The 27,381-nt window shown below is 51.2% G+C and overlaps 3 protein-coding genes and 1 long non-coding RNA gene across 6 annotated transcripts; 2 read left to right on the top strand and 2 right to left on the bottom strand.

Moving 5' to 3' along the window:
* Positions 1 to 636: 636 nt before the first annotated feature.
* LOC118561602 (formimidoyltransferase-cyclodeaminase-like) lies at positions 637 to 1,609 on the bottom strand. Its single transcript, XM_036133804.1, has 4 exons — positions 1,302 to 1,609; positions 1,026 to 1,164; positions 825 to 920; positions 637 to 752 (listed from the first exon to the last, which is right to left on the bottom strand). The coding sequence occupies exons 1-4, from the start codon at positions 1,364 to 1,366 to the stop codon at positions 669 to 671; spliced, it is 384 nt and encodes a 127-aa protein (XP_035989697.1). The 5' UTR covers positions 1,367 to 1,609; the 3' UTR covers positions 637 to 668.
* Positions 1,610 to 1,682: 73 nt separating this feature from the next.
* LOC118561603 (formimidoyltransferase-cyclodeaminase-like) lies at positions 1,683 to 2,427 on the bottom strand. Of its 2 annotated transcripts, none has more exons than XR_004930161.1 (3): positions 2,033 to 2,046; positions 1,831 to 1,962; positions 1,683 to 1,759 (listed from the first exon to the last, which is right to left on the bottom strand). XR_004930161.1 is itself a non-coding variant. In XM_036133805.1 (3 exons), the coding sequence occupies exons 1-3, from the start codon at positions 2,410 to 2,412 to the stop codon at positions 1,694 to 1,696; spliced, it is 231 nt and encodes a 76-aa protein (XP_035989698.1). In that variant the 5' UTR covers positions 2,413 to 2,427; the 3' UTR covers positions 1,683 to 1,693. The 2 variants fall into 2 exon arrangements, 1 of the variants encoding a protein (XP_035989698.1); XM_036133805.1 differs by lacking the exon at positions 2,033 to 2,046 and adding an exon at positions 2,380 to 2,427.
* Positions 2,428 to 7,588: 5,161 nt separating this feature from the next.
* fmnl2b (formin-like 2b) lies at positions 7,589 to 25,827 on the top strand. Of its 2 annotated transcripts, none has more exons than XM_012858477.3 (28): positions 7,589 to 7,705; positions 15,670 to 15,753; positions 15,914 to 15,994; positions 16,129 to 16,205; positions 17,607 to 17,690; positions 17,854 to 17,997; positions 18,069 to 18,195; positions 18,266 to 18,342; positions 18,420 to 18,513; positions 18,586 to 18,660; positions 18,737 to 18,847; positions 18,964 to 19,113; positions 19,370 to 19,471; positions 19,604 to 19,824; positions 19,902 to 20,005; positions 20,104 to 20,277; positions 20,379 to 20,399; positions 21,295 to 21,419; positions 21,494 to 21,696; positions 21,804 to 22,038; positions 22,110 to 22,178; positions 22,262 to 22,342; positions 23,060 to 23,189; positions 23,265 to 23,425; positions 23,506 to 23,607; positions 23,673 to 23,765; positions 24,514 to 24,637; positions 24,738 to 25,827. In XM_012858477.3, exons 1-28 carry the CDS (start codon positions 7,589 to 7,591, stop codon positions 24,824 to 24,826), a joined length of 3,255 nt encoding a protein of 1,084 aa, XP_012713931.2. In that variant the 3' UTR covers positions 24,827 to 25,827. The 2 variants fall into 2 exon arrangements, with proteins under 2 accessions (XP_012713931.2, XP_035989650.1); XM_036133757.1 differs by lacking the exon at positions 7,589 to 7,705 and adding an exon at positions 12,016 to 12,521 and having other exon boundaries at positions 24,738 to 24,826.
* On the top strand, positions 7,775 to 11,779 carry LOC118561604. Its single transcript, XR_004930162.1, has 14 exons — positions 7,775 to 8,075; positions 8,126 to 8,347; positions 8,484 to 8,526; positions 8,620 to 8,730; positions 8,817 to 8,909; positions 8,953 to 9,020; positions 9,064 to 9,131; positions 9,225 to 9,378; positions 9,472 to 9,582; positions 9,626 to 9,990; positions 10,106 to 10,216; positions 10,310 to 10,352; positions 10,396 to 10,531; positions 10,661 to 11,779. It is a non-coding gene; the product is annotated as an uncharacterized LOC118561604 (long non-coding RNA).
* Positions 25,828 to 27,381: the final 1,554 nt, after the last annotated feature.

The raw sequence follows: 27,381 nt of genomic DNA, 5'->3' as shown, positions 1-27,381 counted from the left end.
ACTCAGTCTGTTAGGTATTGTCCGGTGAATATCAGCCAAAACAGCTGATATCAGGACAATAGTGGAAAGGGATGATTCGAGCTCTGGTGTTCTTTAACAGCAAACTCTGCACACACTCAAGAATTTATTAACAGGAATAAAATGAACATCCAGTGAACATCACTTTATAATGCTGTTAATCTGAATTAACACTATATTTCAATCAACAAATCCTCTCTACCAGGCTAATGAAACTTAACTAAACTACCACTATGTACACACAAAAGAAACAAAAGACAAATAAAATAGTTGATCTCCATCAGAATAATTCAGTGAATCCTGGTTCACTGCAGATCTGAGTTAAAGAACCAAAGTTCATCTTAAAGAATGAAGAATGAGGTTAAAATTAAGCTTAAGCGGAAGTTCAATTGAAGAAACTCTATTGCCTACCTCCATCCAATCAGAGGCTCGTATGCCTCCGACGTCAGCCAATCAGCTTTGAACCAGACCTCCAGGAAGCCCAATCAGCATCCAGAGTTCATCTTAAAGGTCTTTAAATCACGTCTCAACCTGCTACCCAGCCAAAGCTCAAGCAGTGGTTGGCCAATGTCTGATTAGGACTCAGATGACCCTGATTCAACCCACCTCCATCCCTTCTTCTGAATTGTGGTTTTATTTCTTCCACGTTGTCATGTTCTCTTGTCAGCAGCGTCCAGGATGGAGGTCACGTTGTCTCTGGCTTCCTGCAGCAGCTCACAAACTCGTCTCTGCGTCTGAAGCAGCAATAAAACAGAACTTTTTATCACCTGCTGCATGAGAAGTTTAAAAGTTACGGGGAGACTTACGGCCAGTTTGAAGGCTTCATCTGAGACGTCTTTGAGGTTGATCAGGACATTATAGTACGCTCCAAAAACGGCTGTTTCCAGGGCTTTAGCTGCAACCTGAAACACGCTAACATCTCAGCTCTGTGCAAAGTTCCAGGACATCAATGATTTAAATTTAGCTGCACAGGTAGAAGCAGAGAGAGCAAAGGTCTGAAGGGGCACCTGAGCATCTGACTTGCAGCCAATGTTGCCGTACTGAACCATTTGTCCCAGAGGCGGCCAGAGGATGCTGATCTTCTCAGCCAGAGCCAAAGGGACGGCCACAGCCTGCTGCAGACCTTCCTGCATGGCAGCTTCTCTTCTGAAGGCAGGAACAAAGCATGCTCCAGAGAGACATCCAGCAGCAGATAACACACAGGCAGTGATGTTCACATGTGCTATTAAAGCCAGGGCAGATGCTCCTACAGCACCAGAGTTCAACCAGAGTCAGACGTTCACCTTTTCACCTCCTCTGCTGTGTTCCTGGGCATTTTCAGCGCCGCCTGTAAACCAGACAGGATCATAGCAGACGTGGAAAATGCTGCATTTTACACATGTGGGCTAAAAACCAGGTAATGCAGCATCCTGCCTGTAGGTGTCACTGTTTCTCTGCACATTTCTGCACATGTACAAGTTACTGCTAATGAAATCTCTGTGAGTCAAACATTAAAACCCAAATATCTGATAGATTTATTTCACAAACAGGACTTTCTCTACCGAATTAACAGAGCTGAGAACATTTATTTAGACATTAGTAAGTTTAAGTTTTATCTACAGGTAGGCACATCCTCGTTTACCAGAGGGCGGGGGATTATACCTGCCTTTGGTGTGGACATTTAGGAGGAATAAACTCACTCTATGATTCTCTCCTTTGGGTTGAACGGGCCGAGGGAATCCAGGCCCAGTTTACTGATCACCTGCAGACAAGCAAGCTAAGGTTCAGATGCTGAAAAACAGAATGCACTTTCACTGAGACTCTTCTACTCACCAGGCGGACTTTGTGCTCTTCTTCGATGATGAAGAGCTGGTCTCTTTTGATGTAGAAGTCAGCAGAGTCCAGCAGAGCCTTCAGGGGGATCAACCCTACGATCTGAGAGCCGACCACCGGTAGCTTCAGCTCCTGAACACCACAGACAGCTGTCAGAGAGAGACTGATGGACGTGCTTGTTGTAGAGGTGAGGATCCCTGACCTCAGCGTCGCTGAGGCACGCTAGAGGCATGCTGATGGCCCTGTGCTCTAATTTTAAAAAGGCCTTAAGCTCGACACAAACATCATTATCCCATCAATGTATAAAACCCTTATGGAAATAAAGTTTATTATAACTGTAAAATCACACCCACACTACATCAGCAACACTTGGTTTCAAAATGCTAACTGGAGCTATGTGAAACACATTAAGTAAACCCTTCTAAACTTTCCCTGTTTATTTCTCTGCCAAACCTCTCCCGTTGTCTCTGGTCGTTCGATTGCCAGGGAATCACTCCAAGTGAAAACCGGTTGTCTGATCAGCTACAGGCTATGTGGCTAGCTCCAAACCTGGCTGTGAGGAGGCGCTCCAGGGTCCTTCATGCAGGTCTCAGGCCTATGAAGGGGGATCACATCATGGGGTCTCTGCCTCTCCTCTGCCTTCTGCAGGTCTGGCAGACGACTGACCCTAATCAAAATATATAGACATACACAAGTATCGTTAACTCCAAATACGTTAAGAATGGGTTAAAACAGAATAGACCATCTTAGAAATTATTTTCAACCTTATCATATCATCGAAGGTTTATGACGCTAAGCTTATGTAATGAACACAACCAGAGGACCCAGAATTCAGCCAGACAAGACAGGTAACGTTTAAAGACAGTTTATTGGTCAGCAGGCAGGCAATGGGTCAGAACCGTGATGACAGAGGCAGGTAGAATGATCAAGGGGATAAATCATAGTCTGAGAGCCAGTCGAGAGTCAGAGCCAGGTGATCAGAAATCCAGACAGTCCAAATCAGAATCCATAGGCAGAGTCGGGGCACAGAAATAGGTCAGGAATGCAGGTAGCACAGATAATCAGGTCCGTCAGGGGATAGGCAGGCTCTGAGAATCAGGAGGCAGGAACTGGTCAGGTAACAGGCAGGCAGGCAGGCAGGATTCAGGACACTGTATTAGACTCACCAGTGGCTCGTAATAATCTGGCACTAGTGACTGGTCTGAAAGCTGGTCATTCACAAATAGATGTCTTAGTTAACGGTATGACTTCTTCATTGCGTTCTGCATTAGACAATGTAGCTCCCTTGAAAAAGAAGGTGATTATTCACAGGAAGCTGGCTCCTTGGTTTAATTCAGAGCTGCGTTCCTTGAAGCACAATGTTAGGAAATTGGAGAGAAAATGGCGCTCTACACACCAAGAGGAATCCTACTCAATCTGGAGGGACAGACTATTGTTGTATAACAAGACCCTTCGCAGAGTTAGAGCAGCATATTTTTCATCATTAATTGAGGAGAATAAAAATAATCCTAGATTTCTCTTTAGTACAGTTGCCAAACTTACACAGAGTCACAGCTCTGTTGATCCATCCATTCCCTTAGCTCTTAGCAGTAATGATTTTATGGGATTCTTCATAAATAAAATAGATTCCATTAAAAATAAAATAATTGGCATCCTCCCAAACATGATTACCCTGTCCTCAGTAAGTGAGGCAGCGTTGGAGGAATCTTTAGAACCTGCGCAGTGTCTGAACTGTTTAGAAGCAGTAGAGCTTTCTGAGCTATCTAAAATTTTAGCTTCATCTAAACCTTCTACCTGTATGATAGACCCAATCCCAACCAAGTTGTTTAAGGAGGTATTCCCTCTGATCAGTGGTCCTATTTTAGACATGATTAATCTATCCTTAGTAAATGGATATGTACCACAGGCTTTTAATGTAGCTGTTATTAAATCTTTACTTAAGAAACCTTCTCTTGATCAAGACGAGTTAGTAAATTACAGACCTATATCTAATCTTCTTTTCTTATCTAAAATTCTTGAGAAAGTACTTGCTAATCAACTATGTGAACATTTACAAAGTAATGACCTACTTGAGGAGTTTCAGTCAGGCATCAGAGCTCATCATAGCACTGAAACAGCTCTGGTGAAGGTCACTAATGATATTCTCATGGCCTCAGATAATGGACTTGTGTCTATACTTGTCCTGTTAGATCTCAGTGCTGCATTTGATACAGTTGATCACAATATTCTCCTACAAAGACTTGAGCATACTGTAGGGATTAAGGGGAAAGCATTAGGCTGGTTAAATCTTATCTGTCAGGACAGATTCCAGTTTGTTCATGTTAATAATAAATCTTCCTTCAAACTCTAGGGTCACCTGTGGAGTACCACAGGGTTCAGTCCTTGGACCAATTCTATTTACTATATATATGCTTCCGATAGGCAAAATTATCAGACAGCATGGGATTAATTTCCACTGTTATGCTGATGACTACTCAGCTATATTTATCCATAAATCCTGATGAATCCAATCAGTTACTTCGACTGCAGTCATGTCTTGATGACATCAAAAGCTGGATGACTTTAAATTTCCTGCATCTAAATTCTGACAAGACTGAAGTTTTAATCTTTGGGCCAGAGTCTTCAAAAAATAAAGTTCTTAATCAATCACTTAATCTGGATGGCATTAACTTGGCCTCTGGTAATAAAGTTAAAAATCTTGGTGTTAGTTTTTGACCAAGACATGTCATTTAAATCCCATAATTAAACAGGTTTTCAGAATTTCCTTTTTATACCTCATGAATATCGCCAAAATTAGAAACATTCTGTCCAGGAGTGATGCTGAAAAACTAGTCCATGCATTTGTTACTTCAAGGCTGGACTATTGTAATTCTTTACTATCAGGAAGTCCACAAAATGCAGTTCAAAGTCTTCAGCTGATCCAGAATGCTGCAGCAAGAGTTCTGATGAAAATCAACCAGAGGGATCATATTTCTCCAATTTTAGCTTCCCTTCATTGGCTTCCTGTTAAATCAAGAATAACATTTAAAATTCTCCTTCTAACGTATAAAGCCCTTAATAATCAAGCTCCATCATATATCAGAGCTCTGATTACCCCGTATAGTTCCTAACAGAGCACTTTCGCTCTCAGACCTGCAGGTCTGCTGGTGGTTCATAGAGTCTCTAAAAGTAGAATGGGAGGCAGATCCTTTAGCTATCAGGGCTCCTCTCCTGTGGAACCAACTCCCAGTTTTGGTCCGTGAGGCAGACACCCCGTCTACTTTTAAGACTAATCGTTAAAACTTTCCTTTTTGACAAAGCTTATAGTCAGAGTGGCTCATGTTACCCTGAGCTACCTCTATAGTTATGCAGTGCTATAGGCCTTAGGCTGCTGGAGGACATCAGGGTCTATTTTCTCATCTCTGACTGAGTTCTACTGTTCTTCAGTCTACTGTTCTCCAGTTTTGCATTATATTACATTGAAATGACTGTCGTCATTTCAGCTTTTAACTTTTTGCTCTCTTCTCTTTTCTTCATAGTAGGTACACCTGGTCTGGCGTTCTGTTAACTGTGACATCATCCAGAGAAGACGGCTCACCCGCTACTACCATCTAATGTAGAACAGATTACTAGATCAATGTGTGCTTCTGTGCTTTTTTGTCTCTCTTGTTGTGTCTCTGCTCTGTCTTCTGTAACCCCAGTCGGTCGAGGCAGATGACCGTTCATACTGAGCCCGGTTCTGGTTCTGCTGGAGGTTCTCCTTCCCGCTAATGGGTGTTTTTTCTTTCCACTGTCGCTTCATGCTTGCTCAGTATGAGGAATTGCAGCAAAGCCATGGACAATGCAGACGACTCTCCCTGTGGCTCTACGGTTCCCCAGGAGTGAATGCTGCTTGTCGGGACTTTGATGCAATCAACTGGTTTCCTTATATAGGACATTTTTGACCAATCTGTATAATCTGACCCAATCTGTATAATATGATTGAACTTGACTTTGTAAAGTGCCTTGAGACGACATGTTTCATGAATTGGCGCTATATAAATAAAATTTAATTGTACTGAATGGCTGGCTGTGAAAGAAACCCAAAGAAGATGAAAGCACGTCGACATGGACTTGTGAAAATTTTTTTCTAATTCTACATTTACGTCATTAAAACTGCCAAACTAAGCTAGGTATTTTTATTAAAATGGGCTATGTTTACTTCAATTTTCTACAAATACAGGAAGGACTAAGCAGGCCCACGTTGTTCAGGGTTAAACATTTTAAAGTAGGCCTAAACACTGAACTCCTGTTTGTTCTAAAAGATTAAATAAAAAGATTAACTTTTGAAAGTTTAGAAGCTGTGCCATCTTTTCTGGCTCCAGACTAATTTTCTTTTTTTTTTGCAAGAGGGAGAAAAAAATGTTCCATTGATGCAGAGAACAAATTTTGTTGTAATGTATGATGCAATGACAATAAAGACAATATTATTATTATTATTATTATTATTATTATTATTATTATTATTATTATTATTATTATTATTATTATCATCATCATATTAACTGTGCCATTATTGCTTCATGTTGTTGGTAATTAAACCATTTTTCTTTTTCCCTTCGTTCTTTCATGTGAAATTATCAGATCAAATTAAAGACCCTGAAATCAAAATGGCCTTAAAAATAAAGAAGGGTGATAAATTCAAGCACATTTGGAAATAAAACACTAAATGAGAAAATAAGCTGAAAGTGGATTTTTAATGTGAAAGCCATGTTGTGGTGCAGCTCTGGGCCTGGAAGGGTCTGATTGGTTGACGGCATGTGAGTTCAGAACAATTAAAGTAAGTTTGACAGGATTTGTAATTTGTATGTGAATAAATTACGTTTTGACTTTGTATTTTAATATTGATGATTGGTTCTTAGTGTTGAAGTTTCTATCTGGAACCATCTCTGCTGCTTTTTGCTCTTCCTGTGAAAAAAGGTGGGCGGCCATCTTGCTATCTTAAAATCATGAAAATAAAACGTTTTTTGGGTTAAAGATTTATCCTGAATACACTGAAAAAGAAAGTAGAGACGCACATTAACAGTTAATAGCTGCTCATATTTCCCTTCATCACCCAGTAAGCTCTCCTCATCCAGGTCCAAGCAGAACATCTGGTTCTGGCTGCTACTGAACCAGAACCAGAACCAGAACCTAACCCAGCCCTGACCCAGAGGAGGAGACGCTTTAGTCTCTGACAGCAACAAACATGCTGCCATGTTGCTGCGGAGGAGCCATGAATGAACGCTCCAGCAGCTGATCCACAGTCACATCCCCCCCCATCCCCCCCCCCTGCCTGTGTGAGGGGGCGGGGCCCTGGGCAGCAGAAGGTTCATTGTCTGTGCAGGGAGCGCTGAGCACCGCTGCTGCTGCTGGGAGACAAAGAGGGGGAGGCCGACTCGGTTCCTTTCTTTGTGTGGGGGAGGAGAGGGGAGGATTAACCGGCTCATCTGCAGCACAAGTTTACCCACAATAACACGAGCGCAGAGCCAGGCTGCATCCGGATCAGCAGCATCAGCATCAGCATCAGCAGCATCGCCGACTGCGACAGACAAAGAGGAAGAGGAGGAGACCTCCACGCTTTGAGCAGAGAGGAAGAAGAGGAAGAAGAGGACCACAGCGCAGGGCTCAGACAGCGGCCTCCGTCGGTCATGGCCGACCACATGTTCCTGCCTCCGTGTGTCTGAGCGTCTCCATCAGGGTGGGTGTGTTCGCCGTCTTCCGTCGTCTCCCTGTGCGAGAGAGCGAGGCAGAGAGGAGGATGGGCAACGCAGAGAGCATGGAGAGCCAGCTGGCCGTCATCCGGTCCAGAGCCGCCCCGGTCCGCCTGCCCATGCCCGACCCGGCCGAGCTGGAGGAGAGGTTCTCCATCGCCCTGGTGAGTGCACCGCACCGGAGGAGCAGACCTCCTGTGGGGCCGGATCACGGCTCCTCCTGTAGGTCCGTTCAGAACCGCAGGGCCAGATCACGCCTCCTCCTGTGGGGCCGGATCACGTCTCCTCCTGTGGGGCCGTTCAGAACCGCAGGGCCGGATCACGCCTCCTCCTGTGGGGCCGTTCAGAACCGCAGGGCCGGATCACGCCTCCTCCTGTAGGTCCGTTCAGAACCGCAGGGCCGGATCACGCCTCCTCCTGTGGGGCCGTTCAGAACCGCAGGGCCGGATCACGCCTCCTCCTGTAGGTCCGGATCACGCCTCCTCCTGTAGGTCCGTTCAGAACCGCAGGGCCGGATCACGCCTCCTCCTGTAGGTCCGGATCACGGCTCCTCCTGTGGGGCCGGATCACGCCTCCTCCTGTAGGTCCGTCTAGAACCGCAGGGCCGGATCACGCCTCCTCCTGTAGGTCCGTTCAGAACCGCAGGGCCGGATCACGCCTCCTCCTGTAGGTCCGTTCAGAACCGCAGGGCCGGATCACGCCTCCTCCTGTGGGGCCGGATCACGCCTCCTCCTGTGGGGCCGGATCACGGCTCCTCCTGTAGGTCCGTTCAGAACCGCAGGGCCGGATCACGTCTCCTCCTGTAGGTCCGAATCACGTCTCCTCCTGTAGGTCCGTTCAGAACCGCAGGGCCGGATCACGCCTCCTCCTGTAGGTCCGAATCACGCCTCCTCCTGTAGGTCCGTTCAGAACCGCAGGGCCGGATCACACCTCCTCCTGTAGGTCCGTCTAGAACCGCAGGGCCGGATCACGTCTCCTCCTGTAGGTCCGAATCACGTCTCCTCCTGTAGGTCCGTTCAGAACCGCAGGGCCGGATGACGCCTCCTCCTGTAGGTCCGAATCACGCCTCCTCCTGTAGGTCCGTTCAGAACCGCAGGGCCGGATCACGCCTCCTCCTGTAGGTCCGTCTAGAACCGCAGGGCCGGATCACGCCTCCTCCTGTAGGGCCGGATCACGCCTCCTCCTGTAGGTCCGTTCAGAACCGCAGGGCCGGATCACGTCTCCTCCTGTAGGTCCGAATCACGTCTCCTCCTGTAGGTCCGTTCAGAACCGCAGGGCCGGATCACGCCTCCTCCTGTAGGTCCGAATCACGCCTCCTCCTGTAGGTCCGTTCAGAACCGCAGGGCCGGATCACGCCTCCTCCTGTAGGTCCGTCTAGAACCGCAGGGCCGGATCACGCCTCCTCCTGTAGGGCCGGATCACGTCTCCTCCTGTAGGTCCGTTCAGAACCGCAGGGCCGGATCACGCCTCCTCCTGTAGGTACGAATCACGCCTCCTCCTGTAGGTCCGTTCAGAACCACAGGGCCGGATCACGCCTCCTCCTGTAGGTCCGTCTAGAACCGCAGGGCCGGATCACGCCTCCTCCTGTAGGTCCGAATCACGTCTCCTCCTGTAGGTCCGTTCAGAACCGCAGGGCCGGATGACGCCTCCTCCTGTAGGTCCGAATCACGCCTCCTCCTGTAGGTCCGTTCAGAACCGCAGGGCCGGATCACGCCTCCTCCTGTAGGTCCGTCTAGAACCGCAGGGCCGGATCACGCCTCCTCCTGTAGGGCCGGATCACGCCTCCTCCTGTAGGTCCGTTCAGAACCGCAGGGCCGGATCACGTCTCCTCCTGTAGGTCCGAATCACGTCTCCTCCTGTAGGTCCGTTCAGAACCGCAGGGCCGGATCACGCCTCCTCCTGTAGGTCCGAATCACGCCTCCTCCTGTAGGTCCGTTCAGAACCGCAGGGCCGGATCACGCCTCCTCCTGTAGGTCCGTCTAGAACCGCAGGGCCGGATCACGCCTCCTCCTGTAGGGCCGGATCACGTCTCCTCCTGTAGGTCCGAATCACGTCTCCTCCTGTAGGTCCGTCTAGAACCGCAGGGCCGGATCACGCCTCCTCCTGTAGGTCCGTCTAGAACCGCAGGGCCGGATCACGCCTCCTCCTGTAGGGCCGGATCACGCCTCCTCCTGTAGGTCCGAATCACGCCTCCTCCTGTAGGTCCGTTCAGAACCGCAGGGCCGGATCACGCCTCCTCCTGTGGGGCCGGATCACGCCTCCTCCTGTAGGTCCGAATCACGCCTCCTCCTGTAGGTCCGTTCAGAACCGCAGGGCCGGATCACGCCTCCTCCTGTAGGTCCGAATCACGCCTCCTCCTGTAGGTCCGTTCAGAACCGCAGGGCCGGATCACGCCTCCTCCTGTAGGTCCGTCTAGAACCGCAGGGCCGGATCACGTCTCCTCCTGTAGGTCCGAATCACGTCTCCTCCTGTAGGTCCGTTCAGAACCGCAGGGCCGGATCACGTCTCCTCCTGTAGGTCCGAATCACGCCTCCTGTGGGGCCGGATCACGCCTCCTCCTGTAGGTCCGAATCACGTCTCCTCCTGTAGGTCCGTTCAGAACCGCAGGGCCGGATCACGTCTCCTCCTGTAGGTCCGTCTAGAACCGCAGGGCCGGATCACGCCTCCTCCTGTAGGTCCGAATCACGCCTCCTCCTGTAGGTCCGTTCAGAACCGCAGGGCCGGATCACGCCTCCTCCTGTGGGGCCGGATCACGCCTCCTCCTGTAGGTCCGTTCAGAACCGCAGGGCCGGATCATGCCTCCTCCTGTAGGTCCGAATCACGCCTCCTCCTGTAGGTCCGTTCAGAACCGCAGGGCCGGATCACGCCTCCTCCTGTAGGTCCGTTCAGAACCGCAGGGCCGGATCACGCCTCCTCCTGTAGGTCCGTTCAGAACCGCAGGGCCGGATCACGTCTCCTCCTGTGGGGCCGGATCACGCCTCCTCCTGTAGGTCCATTCAGAACCGCAGGGCCGGATCACGCCTCATCCTGTAGGTCCGTTCAGAACCGCAGGGCCGGATCACGTCTCCTCCTGTGGGGCCGGATCACGCCTCCTCCTGTAGGTCCATTCAGAACCGCAGGGCCGGATCACGCCTCCTCCTGTAGGTCCGTTCAGAACCGCAGGGCCGGATCACGTCTCCTCCTGTAGGTCCGTTCAGAACCGCAGGGCCGGATCACGTCTCCTCCTGTAGGTCCGTATCACGCCTCCTCCTGTAGGTCCGTTCAGAACCGCAGGGCCGGATCACGCCTCCTCCTGTAGGTCCTGATGTGGATCCGGGCCTTTGGTTCTGGACGTTCGTGTGGAGTCTGGGCTTTCTGCAGCAGGGGAACCAGCGTGGGGCTGATTTCTGCTGCTTTCTGTGATCCAGGAAGGACACACCTGGTTGATGCACCTGGAGACGTTATCAGTCAAAGTTTGACTCTGCAGCACCGTTCAGCCATGCATACGGTGCTTTACAGGTTAATATAGAGACAGGAAGATGTCGAGACCAAGGAGATGACATAGAAAAACGTGAAATGGAGAAAATAACGGCATAAAAGAGATAAAAACTAACAAATGCATAACAGCACCATTCAAACCAGTTCTCAAAGCTGTATAGAAAAAATAAACCACAGAATAAACTAAGAAAACGTCATCTGTTGAACAGCAAGGAGTAAAAGGCCTGAACAGACGTGTTTCAGCTGCGATTTAAAGATTTTAGCTTCAATTAGGGCCAAACTGTCTCAACACTGAGAGAAGACTAAACCTGGCTGCTCCTCAAACCGGTCCATCCTTCCCTCTCCAGTCCCTGTCCATACTCATGAGTCACTGGCGGCTGTCCTTTAGAGCGTTTTGAACCTAAGTTGTTGATTTGGCCTTGACTTTCTGTCTGATTGAAAGCGGAAGTGAGGAAAATGTGGGACTGGAGATGTCTGGCGGGCTCACCATGCCGATTCAATCGGTCTGGTGCTACCTCCATGTTGCTCTGTTAGCTCATTGCTAGCTGCTCTGCGTGATGACAGAGCTGAACAGACTAGATCACTGGAACTGTTCTGCAGGCAATTAACAAGGGTTACTTTTTCTTAGTGTTCAGAGGGTCACAGATAAAGATAATGAAGTATTAAGGTGCTCGTTGCATAATGATGATTGAGGCTTCATTTACAGCAATGTGAATTTAGATATTCAGAGAGGATGGTGTGCAGCAGGCAGTAACATTAAGGTGATTGTAGCGTATGACGGTTAGTAACAGTGGGGGGGGGGGGGGTTTAGAGACCTCAGTCTCCATCAGGGGGCGATTGCTCTCACAGCTCTGGGGAAGAAGCTGTTTCTAAGATTATCAGTTCTGGCTCTGAGGTTCTGAAGTGTTTACCTGATGGGAGAGGAGCAGACAGGGAATTCCCTGGGTGGGGGGGGGGGGGATCAGTGGAGATGCATCTGGACCTTCTTTGGTCTCGTTCTGCATAAATTGAGTCTAGATCCTGCAGACGGCATCTCATAATCCCCTGCTCTGCCCTCAGACTCCTCACCACCTGTGCTAGGTCCTTCCTCTCCTGGACTGTGCAGCTCCCAGACCTCACAGTGATGCTGAGACATAAACGCTCTCTATTGTAGCTCTGTAGAAGTTATTAACCAGACTTTTTCAGGTTCCTGAGGAAGGAGAGCCGTTGTTGGGCCTTCCTCACCAGGTGGAGGTGTTCACAGTCCAGGAGGTCAGAGCAGATGTGAATGTCCAGGAACCTGATGCTCTCCCCACCTCCACCACCTCCCCCTGTATGCAGAGAGGAGGTGTTCAGTCCTCCTGGAGTCTATCATTACCTCCTTAAAGAGAGGTACAAATGAAGAAGTGAAGAGAGCTGGGCTGAGGACACAGCCCTGTGGTGTTCCTGAGGATCAGTGGAGCAGATGTTTCCTATCCTGGGGGCATTCAGTGCCCAGATAGAGTTGCAGGAGAAGGTAGCGCGGTGAGTCCTTCAGTAGCCTAAGCCTACAGCAGCATAACTATAGAGGTAGCTCAGGGTAACATGAGCCACTCTGACTAGAAGCTTTGTCACAAAGGAAAGTTTTAGGATTAGTCTTAAAAGTAGACGGGGTGTCTGCCTCACGGACCAAAACTGGGAGTTGGTTCCACAGGAGAGGAGCCTGATAGCTAAAGGATCTGCCTCCCATTCTACTTTTAGAGACTCTAGGAACCACCAGCAGACCTGCAGTCTGAGAGCGAAGTGCTCTGTTAGGAACATACGGGGTAATCAGAGCTCTGATATATAATGGAGTTTGATTATTAAGGGCTTTATACGTTAGAAGAAGAATTTTAAATTCTATTCTTGATTTAACAGGAAGCCAGTGAAGGGAAGCTAAAATTGGAGAAATATGATCCCTCTGGTTGATTTTCATCAGAACTCTTGCTGCAGCATTTTGGATCAGCTGAAGGCTTTGAACTGCATTTTGTGGACTTCCAGATAGTAAAGAATTACAATAGTCCAGCCTTGAAGTAACAAATGCATGGACTAGTTTTTCAGCATCACTCCTGGACAGAATGTTTCTAATTTTGGCGATATTCCGGAGGTGAAAAAAGGAAACTCTGGAAACCTGTTTAATATGGGATTTAAATGACATGTCTTGGTCAAAAATAACACCAAGATTTTTAACTTTATTACCAGAGGCCAAGTTAATGCCATCCAGATTAAGTGATTGATTAAGAAGTTTATTTTTTGAGGACTCTGGCCCAAAGATTAAAACTTCGGTCTTGTCAGAATTTAAGTGCAGGAAATTTAAAGTCATCCAGCTTTTGATGTCATCAAGACATGACTGCAGTCGAAGTAACTGATTGGATTCATCAGGATTTATGGATAAATATAGCTGAGTATCATCAGCATAACAGTGGAAATTAATCCCATGCTGTCTGATAATTTTGCCTATCGGAAGCATATATATATAGTAAATAGAATTGGTCCAAGGACTGAACCCTGTGGTACTCCACAGGTGACCCTAGAGTTTGAGGAAGATTTATTATTAACATGAACAAACTGGAATCTGTCTGACAGATAAGATTTAAACCAGCCTAATGCTTTTCCCTTAAATCCTACAGTAAGTTCAAGTCTTTGTAGGAGAATATTGTGATCAACTGTATCAAACGCAGCACTGAGATCTAACAGGACAAGTATAGACACAAGTCCATTATCTGAGGCCATGAGAATATCATTAGTGACCTTCACCAGAGCTGCTTCAGTGCTATGATGAGCTCTGAAGCCTGACTGAAACTCCTCAGGGCCTCCGACGGTGTCTGGGGAAGATCTAGGAAAATATTTTGGAAGTCGTAAGTAAGAAAGTCTGGAGAACCAAGATGAGCACTGATGCATCCTGACCTCCCAGCACTTGTTCCCTGTACATTTTAGGTTGGATTTTAAGATTTTAAATGTTTAAGTGGTCAGGTGCTTATTCCCAGAAGAAGTTTTAGTTCAGAGTTCGTGTTGCTTCCAGATGTTCCTAGGACTTGTTTAGTGATCCACTAAGACAGCTTTTCTGTTGCTGCTGCCAAACTCTGGAAGGATCTTCCACTGATTGTAGAGAAACGTGACACCTTTAATACTTTAGGTCCCTTTCACAACCCATGTTTTCTACCATTTTTTAGGCTTTTTATTCCAGTTGAGCAGGAATATCAGAATATTGCAAGTCTTCTACCTCTATAACTGTTTTTTTGTTTTAGTCGTATGTTGTTTCTGTTTGTCTTCTAGTAAAGTTATGGACAAAACAGGACGTTGGTCCTTTTGGTTGTGTAAAGTGTTCTATGAATAAAGGTTTTATATGGGAGATATATTTATATGGGTTTGGAGAAAGGTTTAGCCGCAGTAACCCCCACCCCTCACACACACCTCTCCATGACCCCTGACCCCTGTCATTGGGCGTGTTGTGGGGGGCATGGCTGTGTTTTGCACTCACCACGGCTGCAATTATCTGCTGTTGCAGACTTTGGGTCGTTCATCTTCTGTATTTAAGAACTTTTCTGTTATTCCTGGATCCATGTGAATTATTTAAAAAGTGACGGTGAGCAAAATAAAATTCTGTCGGGCTCTTAGGAGATGAGAGCCATCTAATTCCTCACCGTGGATACTGGCTCCAGGTGGCTAAATGTTACATAGACTCTCTGAAGGCATCCTACAGACTTAGACTCTGTAGAGTCTAAGTCTGTAGGATGCCCAGCATCTCCACCCAGAATCAGAGGATGGCGATGCTGAGGATGGGCTCATCACCCATGAGGTCTGGCCCTGTTGGATGGGGTCCTCCATCCTGGGCGTGACCGTGGTGTCTGGGCCTCACCAGAGGACGTCTGTGCTGGTCACAGCTCCTCATTCTCAAACTCACCTGGAGGTAACGATGCAGCATTAGGAGGATGTGTCAGATTAGAGCTTTCCCCACACAGAGTGTTCCCCGTGACTCCTCAGACTGAAGACGTCTCTTTAAAAGGAGACAAAACGTTTAGATACCTCAGAAAGCTCAACTGGGCCAGAGGAGTCCAAACAAGGTCCGGTTCTGAAGATGCCTCCAGACCTGCTTCACTCACTGAGGATGGAGTAAGTTTGGGAGGACGGCCATGATCTCTGGTTTCTACAGAATGCCATAAGTCGTGTCTGCTGGGAGGGAACGGTGTGGTTCTGTTGGTCCTAGATATTCTAGAACTGTGGTTCTGTGGGTTCTGCTGATGGATGAACGCAGAGCATGGGGGCTCTGAACAGAAAGGTTAGTCGTCTGGAACCTGTCCTGGCCTTTCTATAGAAGGTGTCAAACTAAAACTTTTACAGACGCGGTGTTTTAAATCAGGCTTTTCAGTATTTCTGCTCCTGTGGTAGCTCCACCTGACAGGCTGGTTTATTTGGGACCTTTGTGAATCAGTCAGATAGGAGTAAAAACTTCTTCTTCCCTGTCTGTCATGCTAGAGAAACGCCTCAGCTTAGCTCAGAGATTTGTGACTTTTTAAGCCCAAATCCTGTTTTAGGTGTTTATTTTCTCAGGTTCTGGGCCTGAGCAGTCCCTGATGTACCGGCACTGGTGGACTATTGGATCGGTTCTGTGCTTTATACCCTTGCATGAGTAAAAGGTGACTTTGTCTTGCAGAACTCGATGAACCTGCCCCCAGACAAGGTGCGTCTGCTGCGTTCGTATGACAACGAGAAGAAGTGGGAGCTGATCTGTGATCAGGTAGGGCCTTTGGTGTTTCATCATTTAGTGATGACAGGGCTGGGTAACCTTTGCTCTGCTGCCATGGTGGCTTTATAAATGTTTAAATGTTATTTTCTGTAAGCATCCAGACAGAACTAGAACTAGAACCGTCCCACGGAGCATTTCTTTGTGTTGACAGGAGAGATTCCAGGTGAAAAACCCTCCTCACACCTACATCCAGAAGCTGAGAGGCTTCCTGGACCCGGCCGTGACACGAAAGGTGACTCAGCAGAACCAGATTTTACTAAAAAAAGACACAAGTCAGATGTTTTAAAGGTTTAGTAAATTATTAAGGAGAAAAGTGACCCTCCATGTCCTCTGAGGGCTGAGCTGTCTCACTCTCTCTGTTTGCAGAAGTTCAGACGCAGAGTTCAGGAGTCAACGCAAACGCTCAGAGAACTTGAGATTTCCCTGCGTACAAACCACATCGGGTACCTGTCTGTCTGTCTGTCTGTCTGTCTGTCTGTCTGTTAGTCTGGGTGTCTGTCTGACTGTCTGTTTGCCCGGCTGTCTGTCTGGGTGTCTGTCTGTCTCTCTGTCTGTCTGTCTGTCTGTCTGTCTGTCTGTCTGTCTGTCTTTCTGACAGTCTGTCTGTCTGCCTGTCTGCTTGTCTGCCTGTCTGCCTGTCTGCCTGGCTGTCTGTCTGTCTGTCTGTCGCTCTACTCTGTGAAATCAGCCCGTCTGTCTATCTGTCTGTCTGCTTGTCTGTCTGTCTGCCTGCCTGTCTGTCTGTCTGCCTGCCAGTCTGTCTGTCTGTCTATCTGTCTGTCTCTCGCTCTACTCTGTGAAATCAGTCCGTCTGTCTGTCTGCCTGTCCGCCTGTCTGTCTGTCTGTCTGTCTCTCGCTTTACTCTGTGAAATCAGTCCGTCTGTCTGTCTGTCTGTCTGCTTGTCTGTCTGTCTGCCTGCCTGACTATCTGCCTGTCTGTCTGTCTGTCTGTCTGTCTGTCTGTCTGTCTGTCTCTCGGTCTACTCTGTGAAATCAGTCCATCTGTCTGTCTGCCTCTCGCTCTACTCTGTGAAATCAGTCCATCTGTCTGTCTGCCTGCCTGCCTGCCTGTCTGTCTGTCTGTCTGTCTGTCTGTCTGTCTGTCTGCCTGCCTGTCTGTCTGTCTGTCTGTCTGTCTGTCTGTCTGTCTGTCTGTCTGTCTGCCTGTCTGTCTGTTTGCTTGTTTGTCTATCTGTCTCTCGCTCTACTCTGTGAAATCAGTCCGTCTGTCTGCTTGTCTGTCTGCCTGCCTGTCTGCTTGTCTGCCTGCCTGCCTGTCTGTCTGCTTGTCTGTCTGCCTGTCTGTCTGCCTGCCTGGCTGCCTGCCTGTCTTTCTGTCTGCCTGTCTGTCTGTCTGCTTGTCTGTCTGTCTCTCGCTCTACTCTGTGAAATCAGTCCATCTGTCTGCTTGTCTGTCTGCCTGCCTGTCTGTCTGTCTGTCTGTCTGTCTGCCTGTCTGTCTGTTTGCTTGTCTGTCTATCTGTCTCTCGCTCTACTCTGTGAAATCAGTCCGTCTGTCTGCTTGTCTGTCTGCCTGCCTGTCTGCTTGTCTGCCTGCCTGCCTGTCTGTCTGCTTGTCTGTCTGCCTGTCTGTCTGCCTGCCTGGCTGCCTGCCTGTCTTTCTGTCTGCCTGTCTGTCTGTCTGCTTGTCTGTCTCTCGCTCTACTCTGTGAAATCAGTCCATCTGTCTGCTTGTCTGTCTGCCTGCCTGCCTGTCTGTCTTCCTGTCTGTCTTTCTGCCTGCCTGTCTGTCTGCCTGTCTGTCTGTCTGTCTTCCTGCCTTCCTGTCTGTCTGCCTGTCTGTCTCCCTCAGCAGTCCTAACTCGCCGTGTCTCGTCTCCAGGTGGGTCAGGGAGTTCCTCAACGAGGAGAACCGTGGTCTGGACGTTCTGGTGGAGTATTTGTCCTTCGCTCAGTACGCCGTCACGTGAGTCTAACCTGCGCCTTCGTCTCTCAGCTTCTCTTTAGAGTTCTTGTCTTCTTGGTGACGATAACTAGACCAGCCCTGGTTCTTGTTTTAAGGGTAAAACTGGAGTAAAAGCAGAAATCTGGTCGGTTCTTCTCAGCCTAATGCAGAGTAATGTGTGCAGCTTTGATGGAGAGCAGTCGGACGCCGGTAGTGAGGTGGGCTCCATTGACTCACCATGGAGTCGCTCTATAGAGGACCTTCACGGCGACTGTAGTCTCCCGTCTCCGTCCTCGTCCATCTCTCGCTCTGCCCGCCACTCCATCAGGTAAACGCCCGTCAAACACGGTGCTTACTTTGACTAGGCCCCTAGTGACGGTAGACGCCTTGTTTCCACAGCTCCGCTCTGGTGACACGGTCCAACACCCTGCCGAGTCGCCGGACCCTGAAGAACTCGCGACTGGTCTGCAAGAAGGACGACGTCCACGTGTGCATCATGTGCCTGAGAGCCATCATGAACTACCAGGTACCAAACTCAAACAGCCGTCTTCACGTCAACGTGGTCAGGCCACGGTTAACCTTCGTCCTCTTTTCAGTACGGCTTCAACATGGTGATGTCCCATCCTCACGCCGTCAACGAAATCGCCCTCAGCCTGAACAACAGGAATCCCAGGTACTAGACAGACTGGCTCAGGGAGGGTACCCAGAGATGACTAGGTGACAGACTGTGGTGTTCTGACCCCTCACCAGGACCAAGGCGCTGGTTCTGGAGCTGCTGGCAGCAGTGTGTCTCGTCAGAGGAGGACACGAGATCATCCTGTCCGCCTTCGACAACTTCAAAACGGTAAACAGCATCAATCACTCACCAGAAAGGCAGCCTGACCGGTTCTCTGCTTAACAGGCTGGTCTTTTCCAGGTGTGCAACGAGTCCATGCGTTTCGAGAAGCTGATGGAACATTTTAAGAATGAAGACGACAACATCGACTTCTTGGTAAATGTTTCCCCTGGCGAGTAGTTATCGGTCCTGGCCAACCGAGGAGGTTAACGTCCAGCCTGTCTGTCCCCAGGTGGCCTGCATGCAGTTCATCAACATCGTGGTGCACTCGGTGGAGGACATGAACTTCAGAGTTCATCTGCAGTACGACTTCACCAAACTCAACCTGGAGGAACACCTGGAGGTAGCCCACTGTCCTTGGCCAATCAGAAGACGGCTGATACGTGGGACGATGCGGTGGAACCAAAGAGCTGAAGGTTTTACGTGTTTCTGTCTCTTCTTCTCAACGTCTCCCCTCAGAGATTAAAGCACACGGAGAGCGACCGGCTGCAGGTTCAGATCCAGGCCTACCTGGACAACGTCTTTGACGTCGGGACGCTGCTGGAAGACGCGGAGACAAAGACGGCCGCTCTGGAGAGAGTGGAGGAGCTGGAGGAGAACCTTTCTACAGTGAGACATGTCCACGTTTTACCTCCCCACTAAACTGTGACAGTCAATTCCACGATAAAACAAACGTTCTAGCTGTGGTGCAATAGCCTCTGACATGTAGAAAGAACGTCACAATAATCCTGAAGGCCTTGTGAGTAATTTAGCCACTATTCCTGCATAACACTGCTAGCCAACCCAACAGGGGCTCGATGAGGACACCTTCCTGGTCTCCAGTACCAAGCTGTGTGTTGCTCAGAGGTCCTGTCCCTGTCTTCAGATGTCAGAGCGTCTGCTGGACGTGGAGAACGAGGCCATGCTGAAGATCGTGGAGCTGGAGAAACAGCTGATGCAGACCAACAAAGAGCTGGACCAGCTGCGGGTCAGTGTGGTTAGGAGGAGACCGTCTGTCTTCATGGGCAGAGTGGGACATTAATAGCCGATGGACGTTTTATACGTTGAGATCTGATATCTAATCACTGTAAAGCCAAAGCCTCACCTGTTCGCCTTGCAGGAGGTGTACGCCACCGCCAACACTCAGGTGCACACCTTAAGGCGGATAGTCCGGGAGAAAGATCAGACCATCCGCCGGCAGAGTCGTCTGGAGCGCCAGGCTCAGGACGCCCAGCAGTCTGGAGGACCTGGAGCTCCTCAGCCTCAACGAGGAGAGGGAGACGGTGGAGTGGCTGACTCCGCCTCCCCCTCTCCTCCACCGTGTCCCACCCTGTCCCCCAGGTAAAGGATGAACTCTTTCACTTCCTGAACAGCTTCAGCCCAGCGAGTGTTCCTGATCGTCTCCTTGTCTCCTGCAGCCCTGAGACGGTAGCCTACCATAGCATGGGACCAGGGCCTGCTGGAGCTCCGGGCATGCCAGCTCCACCCCCTCCTCCACCCCCACCACCCATGCCAAGCACAGGTGACCTTCCCTGATCCCTTAAACTGATCTCAACAGGAACGGCCATGACAGTCTGGTAGTTAACGCCGGACATTACCGGCTTTTCTTCTTCTCCCCAGTATCCAACGGACCGTACCCCGCACCTCCTCCTCCGCCGCCCCCTCCGCCTCCCCCGCCCTGTAGGACCAGCGAGCTCTCCTCCGTCCCCATGCCCCCGCCTCCTCCTCCCGTGGCCCCGCCCCTCCCAGGGTGCGGGGGGTCACCGACCGTCATCTTTAACTCTGGACTCGCAGGTACGTCTTGGAGAAGCGGGACGGCGCTAGCAGCCGTTCTCCACGGTGGCTGGAAACGTTGATTAACTCTGCGTGTTTTCTCTTCCATGCTCTGCTGACAGAGGGTCCGCTCAAGTTGTTCTGTACGTGGCTTCTTTCTAATCTTTCTAACGTTTCTCTATCACTCGCTCCACACCATCCTGACCCCCTCCATCTGATATTTGCCCATGAAAATTAGAGCTGGTCCTGCAGCAGCGCTGGTTTCAGAAATGTGCTTAAAACACAAATATGTCAATGTGTAAATTATTCTGGGCCGAAGTAAATGAGATTTAAATACCCAAATAAATCAATCTCGCCTAAAAGAAACAGATGTTTACATGCAAAACTTAAAAGCTCAAAGAAACTAAAGAAGGAAATAAAGATAGCAAATTGTAACATCATCTTGGTTACACCTGTAGCCAGTTTGGTGTCCACACAACAAGCAGTGGAGAAGTTATACATGCTTAGACTGAAAATATCCAGGTGCACTCCTGGTGGTTTGTGTTGTTTTGGCACAGGTTGGCACATTTGGAATTTATTCTGGAAATTGAAAACATTGAAATTGAAAACTATTATATGTTTGGTAGATACTTTGGTAGACGGGTTTCAGATGAAGATGGGCTAGATGCAGTTCTTGGTCTAAAACAGTCCAGAAAACCGAGAAACAACGACAAGGTGTCCAGCAAGAAGGCCAGATGAGGAGATCTAGAAAAAATAGATGAAAAATCTGGCAAGTTATGAAGGTAACGCTGGACATCTACTGACTTCTGTGGTTCTAACAGTCCGGCACCAGGAGACGGTGGAGTCCAGTGCATAAAGGCACCAGGTGACCCGGATAAGGCTAGTCAGGCAGGTGGTAGCAGCTGGAAAAGCTGCTAAACAGCTAGAGAGATCATCCTAACGCTGGAGCTGACATGAAAACATTTATACATCTAGTGCATTCACAAACCTGAGGAAGTCCATTAGCATCTAACTGATCTCTGTACCCGTCATCTGCAGCCGTGAAAATCAAGAAACCCATCCAGACCAAGTTCAGGATGCCGGTGCTGAACTGGGTGGCCCTGAAGCCCAGTCAGATCAACGGAACCGTGTTCAACGACATCGATGACGAGTCCATCCTTCAGGTGAGACATCACAGGCTGCAGGCCACCGGTCAAAGCTCCCAAAACTGAAATCCGCTTGTCTCTGCGTCTGCCAGGACCTGGACATGGAGGGCTTTGAGGAGCTGTTCAAGACCAAGGCCCAGGGTCCGGCCGTGGACCTGACGCTGTCCAGGCAGAAGCTGCCGCAGAAGGCGCCGTCCAAGGTGTCTCTGCTGGAGGCCAACCGGGCCAAGAACCTGGCCATCACCCTGAGGAAGGCCGGCCAGGCCTCTGAGGTCATCTGCCGCGCCATTCACACGTAGGTCCACCAGGAGAAGTCCCGTACCGAGGCCAGGAACCAGCTTTCTGATTGGCTGCAGCTCCCTGGTCACAGGAAGTCTAAATCTGACCGCGCTGTGTCCGCAGGTTTGACCTCCGCACGGTTCCCGTCGACTTCGTGGAGTGCCTGACGCGCTTCATCCCCACGGAGGGCGAGCTGAAGCTGCTACGGCAATACGAGAGGGACAGAAAGCCTCTGGAGGCGCTGAGCGACGAGGACCGCTTCATGATGCAGTTCAGCCGCCTGGAACGGCTCGGCCAGCGCATGACCATCATGACCTTCATGGGCAACTTTGCAGACAACATCCAGATGCTGACGCCGGTAAGGACGAGCTGAACAGCCACCAGAGGCCATGGTGGGACCCCAGACTGACTGAGTGTGCTTCTCCTCAGCAACTCCACGCCATCATCGCCGCCTCCGTCTCCATCAAGTCCTCCCAGAAACTGAAGAAGATCCTGGAGGTAAGTCCGAGTGACTGGTGCAGGAGAAGATGGCGCTGCGGGTTTGAGTCGTGGTAAAGGAGCAGCTTCTGTTGTTGGTGCAGATCATCCTGGCTTTGGGGAACTACATGAACAGCAGCAAGAGAGGAGCGGTGTACGGATTCAAGCTGCAGAGTTTAGACCTGGTGAGACGCTTTGCACCCACACCCCAGCAGGACCAGCGAGTCCCAGCGAGTCCCAGCGAGTCCCAGCGAGTCCCAGCGATCCAGACAGGATCACACAGGGACAGTCTGTCCGTTAATGGCAGCGGGTCTTCAGAGAACAGCTGTTTTCCTTTACACTGCACAAAGGCAACTCAAGGTGGCAATTAATGTATTTTTCCTTGATTTGAGCAGCGAAATCAGACTATTTGCCAGTGGAATAAGATTGTTGCCCTAAAAATAACAACAGTTCATCTCCATCATCTTATTCCCAGTGCAGGAGATCTAATTAACTTATTTTAGGGGTAAAATACTCGTTCCATGGGTAAATCAAGGACAAATACACGCTTTTCATGAACATCTTACTTACTTTTAGTTCCCTTTGTGCAGAGTAGGGCTGCCTCGTTATGTTTAAAGAGGATCAGGGAATGCTGACCGAGATCCAGACTCCAGAGGGAGTCTAGATCTCTCAGATGTTTCACAGGAACCAGGACCACCGAGCTCTGGTCCACAGCTTTCAGTAGGTTCAGATGTTTCAGAGGAACCAGGACCACCCAGCTTTGGTCCACAGGTTTGTTTAGGTTCAGATGTTTCACAGGAACCCAGGACCACCGAGCTCTCAGTAGTCTCCAGACTGCAGGTAATGGGGTTCAGAGGGTCCTACCCATGTTGGTCTATCTGAGGTAAAGTGTTTGCTTTCAGCTGCTGGACACCAAGTCCACGGACAGGAAGCAGACGCTGCTCCACTACATCGCCAACGTGGTGCGGGAGAAGTTCCCTGGAGTGACGCTGTTCTACAACGAGCTGCACTACGTGGACAAAGCTGCAGCAGGTGAGTCCGCCGGCCGTCAGCTCCCCATGGGGGAGCGGGGGGGGGGCCGTGGCTGACGGGCGTGTCTCTCCTCAGTGAGTCTGGAGAACGTGCTGTGTGACGTGAAGGAGCTGCAGCGCGGCATGGAGCTCACCTGGAGAGAGTTCAGCGTGTCCCACAACGCCACGCTCAAAGACTTCATCAGCAGGAACGAGTCGCGCCTCAACAAGCTGCAGGAGGACGCCCGCATCGCGCAGGTGAGGGCGGCACGCCCGCCGGCGCTCACAGTGTGATCTGAAAGCTTCCTGCTGACATGATGGCCTCCTGCTGTGCTCAGGACGCCTTTGAAGACGCCGTGAAGTTCTTTGGGGAAAGCTCCAAGACCATGCCGCCGTCCGTCTTCTTCCCCATCTTTGTGCGCTTCATCAAGGCCTACAGGGTAAGGGACGCGTCCTCAGCTCTCTGCGGTGGTGAGGCTTCTGCTGACAGGAGGCGTGTGTTCAGGTGGCGGAGGAGGAGAACGAGCAGAGACGCCGGCAGGAGCAGATGCTGCTGGAGAAACTGGAGCAGGAGGAGCAGCAGGAGGAGGCCACCAAGGTGAGATGCCTACAGATCTGCAGACATCCGGTGTTAAGGAGCTTCCTGGATGCCTCAGCACCATAACCTGACCATAACCTGACCAAAACCTGACCATAACCCGACCATAACCTGACTATAACCCGACCTTAACCTGACCATAACCCGACCATTACCTGACCATAACCCGACCATAACCTGACCAAAACCCGACCTTAACCTGACCATAACCTGACCATAACCTGACCATAACCTGACCATAACCCGACCATAACCCGACCATAACCTGACCTTAACCCGACCTTAACCCGACTATAACCCGACCATAACCCGGCCATAACCTGACTATAACCCGACCTTAACCTGACCATAACCCGACCATTACCTGACCATAACCCGACCATAACCTGACCAAAACCCGACCTTAACCTGACCATAACCTGACCATAACCTGACCATAACCCGACCATAACCCGACCATAACCTGACCTTAACCCGACCATAACCTGACCATAACCTGGGTTCAGACAGGTTCCAGAACCCCTGACTGTCAGATTATCTCCCCCTTCCTGCTTGGTGGTAAAAACATCTATTGGTGGTTTCTAAGTTTAAACTTTAAGCACATAACATCCAGCTTCCATGAAGCAGTCCCTCCCTGTGCTTTAGTCACAGGTTCACCTCAGTAACGAGCGTTTCAGTCTCTAGGCAGTGATAAACTGGCTCACACAGGTGAGACTTGACTCCGCCCCTCCTCTCTACCTGCCTCCAGTCTCCGTCCCACAAAGGCAAGCGGCAGCAGCAGGAGCTGATCACCGAGCTGAGGCGGAAGCAAGGCAAGGACAGCCGGCACGTGTACGAAGGGAAGGACGGCGCCATCGAGGACATCATCACAGGTAGCAGATGGACGAAGGGGACGAAGGGGACGAAGGGGACGAAGGGGACGCTAGGTATTAGTCACCTGTTACCTGACCGCTGCTGTTCTCCCACTTTCAGCACTGAAGACGGTTCCTTTCACCGCGCGGTCGGCCAAACGCAGCTCCCGCTTCTTCTGTGACCCCGCCCACTCTGAGGAGCACTACTGAGCCGCCGACCCTGGAGCGACGGGACCAACTAGCACTTTGAACGTTTCTGACTACTTCATGTGAACGGATCACATAATGTCTTTGTTTACCGGCCACAGGCCAAGAACCCAGACCTGCCGCTGACCTCTGGTGCTTCCAGGCCGCCTCAGGAGACCCATAAACCCGGCGGCTGGCAGACGGCCACCATGATTCAGTAGATCTGACCTGTTATGGTCACCGGTGAACACCATGGACGGGCGCAGACCTTTGAGCTGGTAACTCTCTGACAAAGGTTCACTGCCCTTCCTGGGTTGAGCTCAGAGCTCAGGAGGTCCATAGCCCCCTTGTGGAGCAGCTGGAACAGAACCAGGAACCTTCTACAATCACAGGAAGGCTCACCCAGGCAGAACCAACCAACACCTCTGGACTCAGCAGGTCCAGCTAAAGCCAGCGCTCTGGGTCTGCAGGTCTCAGGTTGTTCTGGGTTCTTGTGGTCTCTGTCCTCTTGTACAGGGTTCTACTCTTTTCACTTCACTGTAATCTTCTATGTTCTGCTGTATTTACTGGCTTTTCACAGACTCCAGGCTCTAGAAATAGTTACCATCCAAGTTCCCGTAAACTTCTGGCCCAACCACAGCTAGGCCTGTCACGATGCCACGTTCTGCTGGACGATGAGGTTTTCCAAAACGTAGTGCAATAAATCATATTATTGTCATTTACAGGCCTTTTCCAGCTAATATGATGATGGCATAAAAAACGGCAGTATCTCCTCAGGACCTGCCGGCTCAGACAGACTGAACGGTGCCGTCACTTGGTTTAAATCTCAAAAACTCCCACCCTGCAGCGGTCATGATGAATTAAATCATGTCATTAAATTGTATCATGTGATTAATTGATTATCGCGACAGGCCTAACCACAGCCACACTGTTAAACCGCCCTTATTCCTGAAGAGACACCAGCAGAGTCAGCAAAGCTGACCAGAAATCAGATTTCCTGACCCTGACGGGCCCAAAGTGGTGGCTCTCTGGTCCCTATGGGGAGGGTGCAGAGTTTGGGACTGCAGGGGGCGCTGCAGGGGGCGCTGCAGGAGGCGCTGCAGTGGGGCGCAGCAGGGGGGCGTTGCAGGGGGGTGCTGCAGGAGGGCGCTGCAGGGGGCGTTGCAGGGGGGCGTTGCAGGGGGGTGCTGCAGGGGGCGCTGCAGTGGGGCGTTGCAGGGGGGTGCTGCAGGGGGGCGTTGCAGGGGGCGCTGCAGGGGGCGCTGCAGGGGGCACAGCAGGGGGCACAGCAGGGGGCGCAGCAGGGGGGCGTTGCAGGGGGCGCTGCAGGAGGCGCTGCAGGGGGCGTTGCAGGGGGCGCAGCGGGGGGCGTTGCAGGGGGACGCTGCAGGGGACGCTGCAGGGGGACGCTGCAGGGGACGCTGCAGGGGGCACTGCAGGGGGCGCAGCAGGGGGCGCAGCAGGAGGCGCTGCAGGGGGGCGTTGTAGGGGGCGCTGCAGGGGGCACAGCAGGGGGCACAGCAGGGGGCGCAGCAGGGGGCGTTGCAGGGGGCGCTGCAGGAGGCGCTGCAGGAGGCGCTGCAGGGGGCGTTGCAGGGGGCGCAGCGGGGGGCGTTGCAGGGGGACGCTGCAGGGGACGCTGCAGGGGGCACTGCAGGGGGCACTGCAGTGGGGCGTTGCAGGGGGGCGTTGCAGGGGGGCGTTGCAGGGGGCGCAGCAGGGGGGCGTTGCAGGGGGGCGCTGCAGGGGACGCTGCAAGGGGCACTGCAGGGGGACACTGCGGGGGGCACTGCAGGGGGGCACTGCAGGGGGCGCAGCAGGGGGCGCAGCAGGAGGCGCTGCAGGGGGGCGTTGTAGGGGGCGCAGCAGGAGGCGCTGCAGGGGGCGCTGCAGGGGGGCGCTGCAGGGGGCACTGCAGGGGGGCGCAGCAGGGGGGCGCAGCAGGGGGCGCTGCAGGGGGCACTGCAGGGGGGCGTTGTAGGGGGCGCAGCAGGGGGGCGCAGCAGGGGGGCGCAGCAGGGGGCGCTGCAGGGGGCACTGCAGGGGGGCGCAGCAGGGGGGCGCTGCAGGGGGCACTGCAGGGGGGCGTTGTAGGGGGCGCAGCAGGGGGCGCTGCAGGGGGCACTGCAGGGGGGCGCAGCAAAGGGCGCAGCAGGGGGGCGCTGCAGGGGGCACTGCAGGGGGGCGTTGCAGGGGGGCGCTGCAGGCTACCATGGCACCAGAAGACCTTTGATTTGGACCCTTATTAAACATTTGGAGTACCCCAACCACCCATGAAAGCACAGGAGTGTGCCTCGCTCCAGTTAGAATCTGGAAACCCCCATTAGAACCTGCTGGTACCTGGAAACCCCCATTAGAACCTGCTGGTAGAACCAGCTGGTACCTGGAAAGCCCCATTAGAACCTGCTGGTAGAACCTGCTGGTACCTGGAAACCCCCATTAGAACACGGTTAAAGCCAGACACGTCTCAGAGCACCCTGGTACCTGCACACACCTGCAGTGTCACTGCAGCACCAAGCCCCGACACTAAGGGAGTTCTCCACATGCCGCCCAGAACCCCAGCCTGACCTCAGCCTCTT

Source organism: Fundulus heteroclitus, unplaced genomic scaffold (assembly GCF_011125445.2).
Source record: "Fundulus heteroclitus isolate FHET01 unplaced genomic scaffold, MU-UCD_Fhet_4.1 scaffold_68, whole genome shotgun sequence".
NCBI lineage: Eukaryota > Metazoa > Chordata > Actinopteri > Cyprinodontiformes > Fundulidae > Fundulus > Fundulus heteroclitus.
The sequence above is the reverse complement of the archived record's forward strand: the minus strand, read 5'-3'. Positions and strand labels throughout refer to the sequence as shown.